General features: G+C 44.4%; 1 protein-coding gene across 14 annotated transcripts in view; it reads right to left on the reverse strand.

Annotated features, from left to right (window-relative positions):
• Positions 1-11616, reverse strand: part of SLC16A4 (solute carrier family 16 member 4) — a 39325-nt gene extending 27709 nt beyond the window's left edge. For 10 of the 14 annotated variants that reach the window (XM_053590862.1, XM_053590864.1, XM_053590872.1 and 7 more), the window contains exons 1-4: positions 11417-11568; positions 10462-10580; positions 908-1040; positions 52-195 (exon numbers count right to left, since the gene is read on the reverse strand). In XM_053590862.1, the coding sequence (XP_053446837.1) occupies positions 52-195; positions 908-1040; positions 10462-10548 (364 nt within the window). In that variant the 5' untranslated portion in view covers positions 10549-10580; positions 11417-11568. Of the gene's footprint in view, positions 1-51; positions 196-907; positions 1041-10461; positions 10581-11416 lie in introns of all 14 variants that reach the window. The other 4 variants (XM_053590869.1, XM_053590865.1, XM_053590859.1 and 1 more) reach the window with 3 other exon arrangements.
• Positions 11617-11819: the final 203 nt, after the last annotated feature.

Below are 11819 nucleotides of genomic sequence, written 5' to 3' on the forward strand. Positions count from 1 at the left end.
AAGGGAAGGTTCCTGTTCCATCTTTTATAACCATACTTAAGGTGAACTCACCAGGTAAAAGTCCCATAGTCACACACAGAAAGGGAATGCTTGTAGCCCAGCTGCTGATCAGATATCCACCAGTAATAAGGAAAGTCCCAATAATGGAGGAAGTTTTCTCACTAAATATGTCGCAGGTAATGGCAACCAGAGGACCTTGGGAGAAGAAAGAAAGGTAACTCCTAGGTAAATAGGCTCTGGCTCCCTTCTGATAATTTAAATGAACGACTGACATGGATTCTCTACTTTGGAGTATTGTGTATCCTTCAGAAAAAGGTGGTTTGCATTTCTTATTAATACCAGGTCCTAAACTTTCCTTTTTGGAAGAAGAGTTAAAAATAAGTGGATTGTAAATAAGGTTTGAAGGGAGATGCATATTGAAATGCATTATAAAACCTTCACAAAATGTGATAGCATCTACAGACCAATGACTGGAGGATGGCTGAATCACTAATTTGCTGTTCCACTATATTACAGTTCCAAATAAATCAAAGGAGGAGGAATTGGTTCTATATGTTGTTTTAAGGATACTCAGATGACTAGAACTTCATGGTCTGACTTCCAGGTTGAGGGCCTGGCTCACTAAACCTGTTGTGAGACATTACCACACTGTGGAAATAAATAAGGCATGAAAAATTGAATCATGGAATTTAACTGAATTCTTCAACTCTTTTTGTTGGAACTCCAATTTTCCCAACTTAGTTACCAAGTCAAGTGGAGGCTAAACACTGTAATTCCTTTCTCAGAATTACATATTAATAAATGAACTGAATTTTAGCAACTCTTTAGTCTTAAATGACTGAGGAGTTGTCTTGGAATCACCTCTTGTGGTTCTCCATGAACATCAAGCTTAACACCAGCTTTATACCTGCAGAAAAACGAAGTGAAGACATGATGGATCCAATCCAACCAGTTTGCTCTGCGGTGGCTTCAAACTCTTCTTGAAAGACCACAAAAAAAATCGCGAAAGTCTTGGTCATCCCCATCACAAACACATTGACCTAAATCAAAGTAGACTAGAGTCAAGTCAGGTGGTGAATGAACCATCTGAACCAGCTACAAGAAGTTATCTCCCCAGATCACTAGTATTTACTTTTGCTTTGTTGGTTGATCCTCATTTTAGGTGGGCACTGTTCCTTTCGGAGTGGCTAAGCACTTCAATCGAAAGCATCTCATTGAATCCTCATTTCAAGGCTTCAGAATAGGCCCGTTAACATTATATTAGAGATTAGGAAATGGAAGTTTAGGGAGGTAAAAAGTTATGACCAACTACTACTCTAGTGTTAGGATAACATCTGCTAAAGATAGCTATTAATAATTCCAATTACCTTTGTGGGAGAATTAGTCTTATCAGTGTTTTTTGCCTGTGGCTCTGCACTCTATTCACTTAATACCTGCTCCTGAGCAATCATTCACTCAGAGTTTTAATTACTGCCTGCACATACTCACTGTGATGCCCCCGAGTATGGTTATGCAATCAATCTGCCTTGGCTTATGTCCTGGCTTTGCTTCTTACAGGGGTTGTGACCTTGAGCAAATGACTTCTCAGGAGTGGTAAAGTGAGGAGAATGAAAATGCTACCTAGGCTCGGCGCTTGTGGCTCAAGCGGCTAAGGCACCAGCCACATAACCCTGAGCTGGTGGGTTCGAATCCAGCCTGGGCCCTCCCAAACATCAATGACTGTTGCAACCAAAAAATGTGGCGGGCGCCTGTGGTCTCAGCTACTTGGGAGGCAGAAGCAGGAGAATCGTTTCAGCCCAGGAGTTGGAGGTTGCTGTGAGCTGTGATACCATGGCACTCTACCCAGGGTGACAGCTTGAGGCTCTGTCTCAAAAAAAAAAAAAAAAAAGAAAGAAAGAAAGAAAAAAGAAAAGAAAAGAAAAGAAAATGCTACCTAGCTTGGAGGACTGTGAAGATTGATTTAAAAAACAAATTATAAATGAGACACAATCTCATTCTGTCATCTGAGCTAGAGTGTAGTGGTTCTGCCACAACTCACTGCAATCTCAAACTCCAAGACTCAAGCCATCCTCCTGACTCAGCCTTCTAAGTAGCTGGGACTACAGGCATATACCATCTTACCTGGCTAATTTTTCAAATTCTTGTAGTGATAGCATCTCACTGTGTTGCTTGGGCTGGTCTCCTAATCAGCCTCCCAAAGTGCTGGGATTGCAGGTATGAGCTACTGTGCCTAGCTTGCGAAGATCAATTGAGAAATTCTTATAAGGTACTCAATACATGTGCTCAAACAATTAACTGGTTTTGTTATGTTACCATTCTGCCCTTCCAAGAGCTTTAGACTCATGTAACTGTCTATTATGTTCTAATTGTGGTCAATTTGCCCAAACCCAAACTTGACTTTCCTTTACCCTTACTCTTCAATTTTTTTTTTTTTTATTAAATCATAGCTGTGTACATTAATGTGATCATGGGGCACCATACCCTGGTTTCACAGACCGTTTGACACATTTTCATCACACTGGTTAACATAGTCTTCCTGGCATTTTCTTAGTTATTATGCTAAGACATTCACATTCCACATTTACTAAGTTTCACATATACCCTTGTAAGATGCACCGCAGGTGTAATCTCACCAATCTCCCTCCCTCTGCCCACCTCTCCTCTCCCTCCCCTCCCTTTCCCCCTTCCCCCTATTCTTTACTCTTTAATTTTTTGATTGGTACCATCCACCCACTCACCTGAGTTAGAAAGATGCTTTCTCGTAGACACCTCCTTTCCTTGGCCCCTACCTTCTGAATAAACATTAAGACCTTCCCCTCTTCATCCCTATCATCAGACTCTTATTCCAGACTAGTATTATCTTTTTTTTTGGAGACAGAGTCTCACTATGTTGCCCTTAGTAGAGTGCTGTGGCATCACAGCTCACAGCAACCTCAAACACTTGGGCTTAAGAGATTCTCTTGTCTCAGCCTCCCAAGTAGCTGGGACTATAGGCACCTGCCGCAATGCTTGGCTATTTTTTGGTTGCAGTTGTCATTGTTATTTAGCTGGCCCAGGCTGGGTTTGAACCTGCCAGCCTCAGTGTATGTGGCCAGCGCCCTACTCACTGAGCTACGGGCACTGCCCTTTTTTTTTTTTATTGAGACAGAACCTCATGCTGTCACCCTGGGTAGGGTGCTATGCCATCATAGCTCACAGTAACCTCCAACTCTTGGGCTCAAGCGATCCTCTTGCCTCAGTTTTTCTATTTTTAGTAGAGACAGGGTCTCACTTTTGCTCAGGTTGGTCTTGAACTCGTAAGCTCAAGCAATCCACCTGCCTCGACCTCTCAGAGTGTTAGTAGTATTATTCTTGTCTGGAGTCAGGGGACTAAGAATTGGTGATGATGTTCAGAGGTTGCAAAGTGGGAGCGGTGAGGAAGTAGGTCCCTTGTATTTTTTCCCATTCTGATTTGATGGAAGGTACAGAACATTTAGAATGAACAATGCAATGGACCCTAGGACTATATATTCAAAAGCAAAAAAGACATTTTATGAGACCCTTCAGGTGTTTTGTAACCATAATTTTCCTCCAATGCATTTTCTAGCAGGAAATCAGGCTAGATAATCACATGCAAATCTCAAATGACTTAGACTGATTTCTCTTAGTACAAGATAAACAGAGAGATGATTGTGTCCTCGCATGAGCAAGAAACACTAAAATGTGCCATTCTGTCAAATCAGCTCCCCCCACCTCCGGTAGACATGAGTTCTGTGCTGGTGTCCAGAGGGTGCTGATCTCTATATTCTTTTTTTTTTTTTTTGGAGTTTTTGGCCAGGGCTGGGTTTGAACCCGCCACCTCTGGCACATGGGGCTAGCGCCCTACTCTTTTGAGCCACAGGCGCCACCCAGATCTCTATATTCTTAATGGCCTGAATTTAGCTAGCAGCTGCTCCCCCACTTCAGAACCTTTCCTTCTGGTCTGTCTTTGATGTCTGGGGTGCAGCAGAAGTGAGTGGTTGATTTGTCGCTAATAACTGCGTCTATGTGTTCCCAGTGTGTCAAGAATGCCAAGGGCAGAGCCATTCTATCTAGCAACCTCCCCTCCCTTAACTTAAAAGCTTCTAATTTTGTTTCTGTTTGACTCAAAGATATAAAAATCTCTCCCCAGGTCTAAGTTTCCCTCTAATTTAGCAGACTACATAAATCTAAGTTATCCTCCCTAATCCCATGCCTTGGACCAAATGTGGTGAGGTGGGTTTCAGTGTCTTCACTAGAGTCCACAGCAGACATTTTACATGGCGCATCCCAAAATAAAACACCCTAGAATTTCTCCAGTTCCCTCATTTCTTTTTTGTCTTTAAGAGTAGTTAATTGGTTTGAACCTGGTAGGAAGCAGGCCTTCCCCTACCCATCAGTAAGAGCCTCCTCACCAGACCATTCTAATTCTCTTGGTAAAGGGGACTAGATCAGCCTCAGCAGCCCATTTTGAACTTTGCCAGATATTCTTACTTAATAACAGTTTCTACTTGCATCCCTCTTTAGTATCTAGCTCTTCCTGATCTTTATAGACAAGCTTCTTTATTATTTTTTTATTTTTATTTTTGTGGAGACAGAGTCTCACTTTACCACCCTCGGTAGAGTGCCATGACGTCACAGGACTCACAGCAACCTCCAGCTCTTGGTCTTCCGTGATTCTCCTGCCTCAGCCTCCCGAGCAGATGGGACTACAGGCGCTCGCCATAATACCCGGCTATCTTTTCGTTGCAGTTTGGCGGGGCTGGGTTTGAACCCGCCACCCTCGGCATATGGGGCTGGCGCCCTACTCACTGAGCCACAGGTGCCGGCCTAGACAAGCTTCTTTAAAGAATTACCTATAAGTGTGAAGAATTAGAGGCAAGAATGACGGGGGGAAATAGTCTATTAGGTATCTCTACTTCCTCTTATCCCCCTATACTGAAAAAGCCTCCCCTTCACTGTGCCAGCTCTTATCAAGGTCACAGAGACTTCTTTGTTGGTAGACTGTTGTTATTTCTATCATATAGACCTACCAGTAGTATCTGCTTATCATTTTCTCCTGGAATTTGTTCTAAATGTTATCATTTTCTCCTTTCCTTAAGGCTTCTGTGACTCTACATTTCTGTATTGCCACTTACTTCTCTGACTGCTGCTCCATTTTCTTTGTGGGCTCCCATTCCCTAGACGTTGGTTTTTCCCAGTGTTATGTTCTAGTCCTCCCTTTCCACCTCTCCCTGGTGATTTCACTGATCCTGCCTTAAAGTCCAAACTATTGCTCTATAGTGATGACACACATTTCAGTATGCAGATCCTGTGCTCCAAATGCACAGGCTGTATGCTGAACACATTATTGGTTCTTTTGTAAGACTTTAGACTCAGGCCGGGCACAGTGGCTCACGCCTGTAATCCTAGCACTCTGAGAAGCCCAGGTTCACAGGTTCAAGACCAGTCTGAGCCAGAGCGAGACCTTGTCTCTAAAAATAGCTGGGTGTTGGGGTGGATGCCTGTAGTCCCAGCTACTCAGGAGGCTGAGGCAAGAGAATCGCTTGAACTCAAAAGTTTGAGGTTGCTGTGAGCTATGATGTCACAGCACTCTACTGAGAGTGACAAAGAGAGACTCTGTCTCAAAAAAAAAAAGAAAAAAAGACATCAGACTCAGAATGTTAACATTAAACTATTCATGCCATCTTCATATTTTCTCCCCATCCTCCTATGTCCTCCAACTCAGTGAATGGTATTCATTATCCTCCAAGTTGCCCAAACCCAAACCCCAAGACTGTTTGACACTCTTTCCCTCACACCTTACTCCTTTCTTTCTTTTTTTTTGAGACAGAGCCTCAAGCTGTGGCCCTGGGTAGAGTACCGTGGCATCACAGCTCACAGTAACCTCCAACTCCTGGGCTCAAGCGAGTCTCCTGCCTCTGCCTCCCAAGTAGCTGGGACTGCAGGCGCCCGCCACAACTCATGGCTATTTTTTGGTTGCAGCTATCATTGTTGTTTGGTGGCCCCGAGCTGAATTCGCACCTGCCAGCTCAGGTGTATGTGACTGGTGCCTTAGCTGCTTGAGCCACAAGCGCCGAGCCACCTAACTCCTTTCTGTCTTTTTTTTTTTTTTTTTTTTATGGCCCTCCGTAGAGTGCCGTGGCATCACACAGCTCATAGCAACCTCCAACTCCTGGGCTTAAGCGATTCTCTTGCCTCAGCCTCCCGAGCAGCTGGGACTACAGGCGCCCGCCACAACGCCCGGCTATTTTTTGGTTGCAGTTTGGCCGGGGCCGGGTTTGAACCCGCCACCCTCGGTATATGGGGCCGGCGCCTTACCGACTGAGCCATAGGCGCCGCCCAATTCCTTTCTGTCTTAAAAGTCTACCTCCTTGACATTGCTCAGATCTGTGTATCCTCTATGTGCTCATTGTTACTGCCTTAATTTAGGCTTCACTGTTTTTGCAACATCCCTCCAATGGATCTCCATGCTTCCAGGCATAAAACCCATTAATCCATTATTCATCCTACAGTCAGAGCTCTATTTCTGAAATGCAAAGCTGATCCCATCACCCCCTTGCTTAATTTTTCTCATTAGCTCCTCACAGCCTCAAGAAAACCAGTGTTCTTAGCATGTTTTACAAGGCTGCTTCCTATCTCCTATTTCATCACCTATCCCCTTCTTGTTTATTTACTAATGTGTCCATCAGTTCATTTATCCACTCATCAATAGGTATTTATTGAGTGTCTACTATGTTCCAGGCCACATTTGTAGAGTTGGGATGGAATGTATACTGGTGAGCAGTGCAGACATGGTACCTCTCCTCATGGCACATTCAGTCTGCTTAGACAGTACAGAAAACAGTCAGAAATAATGTAGTTATAAAGCATGGTAAGTTGTTTAGAAAGAATCTTTTTTTATTTTTTAAGTAGGGATCTTCCCAAGAACAGTTCAGTTATTATTCACCATCTTTTTAGGAGCTCAGCCATTATAGAAAAGAACATTCACAATTCTTAGAGAAACAAAAGCACCAGGCCAGAAACAAAAGTCATCTAAATTACAACTGTGTGCGATCAGCCCCTGAGCTCATTGTTAACATTTTGAGGATCCAGTATCATATGTGTTTTTATAAGCAGCATCACAAAATGGGACATTGTTTATTAATCTTGTTATTAGGTAGTTTACCAGCAACTAAATTGGTCAATATCATCCTATCCTATGGATAATATGGGAAAGAAAAGTGAGCGTGGTTACTTGGGGAAAATGCAAGAGAACTGGAGACCCCACCTGCAGCGCCAGTTCTGCAAAGCTTATGATTTGGGGAGGTCGCCCAACTGCGGGAAGGGCTCTCAGATTTAGGGCATTCTTTGTTTCCCTCTTAATAGTATCTGGAGGGAGAGGAGTGGGAATGAAATTCTACATTCTTTGATAATGAAGCTAATGTTTAGCAAATGGTGCTCTATTAAGAGTTTTATGTTATCCTGGCTTAGGACCTCTGCCCCTACTTTATTCTCTGTCACTAGAGAAGAGGCATGATGTTTTCTCACCATCTTATTTGTAGAGGTCTTAGTTGTCCACATCATGAACTAGAGCAGTGGTCCCCAACATTTTTGGCACCAGGAACTGTTTTCATGGAAGACAATTTTTCCATAGCCTGGGGTGGTGGTGGTGGGGATTGTTCAAGCATATTACATTTATCGGAGATAAATCAGGTATCAGATTATCGTAGGAGCACGTACCCAGTTGCACGTGCAGTTTACAGTAGGGATTGGGTTCCTATAGAATCTAATGCAACCGCTGATCTGACAGGAGGCAGAGCTCAGGTGTGATGTGAGCAATGAGGGGTTCACTTGCTCACCCCCTGCTCATCTACTGTGTGGGTCACTTCCTAACTGGCCATGGACCTATCTGTACTGGCCTGGAGGTTAAAGACTACGGGACAAAAGAATTATTAGTAGTCCGGTACCCTTCCCTGTGAACTGTTTACTCTAGAGCTGAGCAGGGGAGAAGAAACATCAGGAGGAAAAGGATGTTTTTGTGAGTGCATTTCAAAGTTAATAGAACCTATCTGGGAACACTTAAGAAAAATTGTGGCTGGCTGGCTTGGCACCTGTACACAGTGGTTACGGTCCCAGCCACATACACTGAGGCTGGAGGGTTTGAACCCAGTCTGGGACAGCTAAACAACAGTGACAACTGCAACAAAAAATTGCAGGGCATTGTGGCAGGCACCTGTAGTCCCAGCTACTTGGAGGCTGAGGCAAGAGAATCGCTTAAGCCCAAGAGTTTGAGGTGGCTGTGAACTATCATGCCATGGCACTCTACTGAGGGTGACGTAGTAAGACTCTGTCTAAAAAAAAGAACAGAACAAGAAAAATTGTGGCTGGCACCACTCTGTGTAGAGCTATTTCAGGCACAGCTGTGATGGGACTCACCAGCATTCTAGAATGGGCATGCTGACGAGCAGATCACCACTGTCTCACATAGAACCCAGGAGCTTCCGGAAGATGCGGTAAAAAAGTTAATTTCACAAAAAACAATGGCCTGGTCTGGTGGCTCATACCTGTAATCCTAGTACTTTGAGAGGCCAAGGCAGGAGGATATACTTGAGGCCAGGAGTTGGGAACCAGCCTGAGCAACATAGCAAGACTGCATCTCTGCCAAATAGGAAACTAGCTGGATATGGCGGTACATTTATGTAGGCCCAGTTACTTGGGAGACTGAGACAGAAGGATCACCTGAGCACAGGAGTTTGAGGTTGCAGTGAGCTATGATAATATTAGCAAGACCCTGTTTCAAAAAAACAAAGACAAGACAGAATGCCACCAGCAACACAGCAAGACCCATCTCTAAAAAAATTTTTTTAAGGCCGGGCACAGTGGCTCACGCCTGTAATCCTAGCACTCTGGGATGCGGAGGCGGGTGAATTGCCTGAGCTCACAAGTTCAAGACCAACCTGAGCTAGAGCAAGACCCCATCTCTAAAAAATAGCAGGGCATTGTGGTGGGTGCCTGTAGTCCCAGCTACTCAGGAGTCTGAGACAAGAGAATCACTTGAGCCCAAGAGTTTGAGGTTGCTGTGAGCTATGACACCACAGCACTCTACTGAGGGCTACAAAGTGAGAATCTGTCTCAAAAAAAAATTTTTTTTTTAATTGGGTATGGTGGCAAATGCTGGTAGTGTTACCTACTCAGGAAGCTGAGGCAGGGGGACTGCTCCAGCCTAGGAGTTTGAGCTATAACTCTGATCATACCACTGCATTCCAGCCTGGGCAGTAGAGTGAGACCTTGTCTTAAAAAAAAGTAAATATAGGGGGCAGCACCTGTGGCTCAGTGGGTAGGGTGTCGGCCCCATATACCGAGGGTGGTGGGCTCAAACCCAGCCCTGGCCAAACTGCAACAAAAAAATAGCCGGGTGTTGTGGCGGATGCCTATAGTTGTAGCTACTCGGGAGGCTGAGGCAAGAGAATTGCCTAAACCCAGGAGTTGGAGGTTGCTGTGAGCTGTGTGATGCCACGGCACTACGGAGGGTGATAAAGTGAGACTCTGTCTCTACAAAAAATAAATAAATAAATAAATAAATAAATATAGGCGTGGTGCCTGTGGCTCAGGCGGCTAAGGCTCCAGCCACATACACTTGAATTGGCGGGTTCAAATCCAGCCTGGGCCTGCCAAACAATGACAACTACAACTAAAAAATGGCCAGGTGTTGTGGCTGGTGCTCGTAGTCCCAGCTATAAGGTGAGACTCTGTCTCTACAAAAAAATAAATAAATATAGGTGTGGCTCCTGTGGCTCAAGCAGCTAAGGCGCCAGCCACATACACTTGAGTTGGCGGGTTTGAATCCAGCCTGGGCCTGTCAAATAATGACAACTGCAAGTAAAAAATAGCCGCGTGTTGTGGCTGGTGCCTGTAGTTCCAGCTACTCAGGAGGCTGAGGCAGGAGACTTGCCTGAGCCCAGGAGTTGGAGGTTGCTGTGAACTGTGAGCTGTGATGCCATGGCATTCTACCAAGGGTGACAGCTTGAGGCTCTGTCTAAAAAAAAAAAAAATATATATATATATATATATATATATCTTGAATGCTTAATCTAGACGCTTATGGATGAAGGAGAAAAATCAGCCTCCCATTTCAAAATCCACAGACTTCTCCCTTTGCAGACACACCAGAAACAATACTGTAAGTTATAGTTAGTGGGGATGAGTTGGAGGTAGACATCGGGCTAAACCCAGAGGAAACATCCTCATTCCCTTCAGGGAAGAGGGTTGCTGCTTTCACTTGGGAAACAGTTTTAGCTTTCTCCTAGGGTCAGCATGGGCCTCTGACTTTAGCAGTTATTGATAATTGCTAGCCTTGTTCTGGCCCCTGATCACTCAAAGGCCAAGGATCTCCCAAGTGATCATATTTATAGGCAGCCCTGAGCCTTTCCCCAAACAGCCTTTTTTCAGAAGGTAGGAAGGGGAAAGAAAGCACATTCTTACCAAAAAAAAATGAAACACAATTATCCATCCCCATCCTCCATCCAGGGGTTTAGTGTAGGGTTGGGTCTTCTCCTTCCTCTTCAGCATGATGCGTCCTCTGTTTTAAATGCAGAAGATCCCTGTGACAAAGCCATAGTTGACAAGAAACTGGTTTTTAAACTTCATTTTTCTATATAGTATAAAACCACTTGTACTGTCATTTCTCCCCTGACCCTCTTAGTTACATATGAACTCTGCCTGAGTAAGGACCTGGCTAACTGCAAAGCCTGACCTCTACGGCTGTGGAGTGGCCACTCCTAGACCTATGCTGGATGTCCTCCCCCCAGGTCTGCAAGCCAGTTTCTTGGGATAGCTATGCACCACCCTCCTGGCCTCTGGGTGAGCTCTTGACTTGAGAGGAATGGAAAGGGAGGGAGAGCCTTGAGTTTAGGAATTCCCTTTACAAAGCGCATGCTAAATGTAAATATTCTAGGAGCCAAATAGAAATGACATGAAAATGCAATCGCTTTTCCTCGAATAATGGATCCTGGATCAGAAAAAAAAAAAGTTGTAAAGGACAGTTGGAAATTTGAATATGCAGTGTGTAACAGAGGATACTATGTCAAGAATAAATCTCTTGGGTAGACAGGGTTGTCTTGTGGTTCTGCATGAGAACATCTTGTTCTTATGCATGCTAATGTATTCAGGAGCGAAATATCACTATGTTGCCAGTAAAATAAATAGGTATGTATAGAGAGAGAACAGAAAGGAAATGTGAGCGTCTGAGGAAGGGTGGCGCAGCACTCATTATTTCTCCTGTCAGTTGGAAGGCAGGCTGTTTCTCACTGGGGAGGAGAAGGAGCTGGCAGGGTCAAAGAGTGGCCGTCTGGTGGGCAGGCTGGCCCGGAAGAAAGGTGCTGGTCATCCAAGACGCTGTCAAAAACCAACCCCACACACAATCTCATTTCCATCTTACCTTTGATGTGATGTTTCAGCAAAGGAATCTTCCACAGATGAGACAATTTAGGAAGAAAAAGAAATTATACTACTTTCTAGAATGTTACTCTTTCTAAAGCATTTTGTCCTGCTGCCCTGTGGGAACAAGTGAGCCTTGTGAGAGCCAAGCTGGTTTAGGTACTCCTGCCAGTGGACTTTACTTCCTGAGGGGAGGAGGAACTGCCGTGATTTGATGTCAGTGCAAGCCCTTCCTCCACCCACTCTTACTCAGAAAGAAGAATTTTTCACCCTGGGCTCAAAACAAGCAGCAAAGTCAACCAAGGGGAAAGTCCTTTTGGTGACTATGCTCAAGGTAGGGGGATGGGGTCCCCAAATCTCAGTATGTTATCTGTGAAGTTCCTCAGGGAACTTGAGACATGCCT

Source organism: Nycticebus coucang, chromosome 5 (genome assembly GCF_027406575.1).
Source record: "Nycticebus coucang isolate mNycCou1 chromosome 5, mNycCou1.pri, whole genome shotgun sequence".
Lineage (NCBI taxonomy): Eukaryota > Metazoa > Chordata > Mammalia > Primates > Lorisidae > Nycticebus > Nycticebus coucang.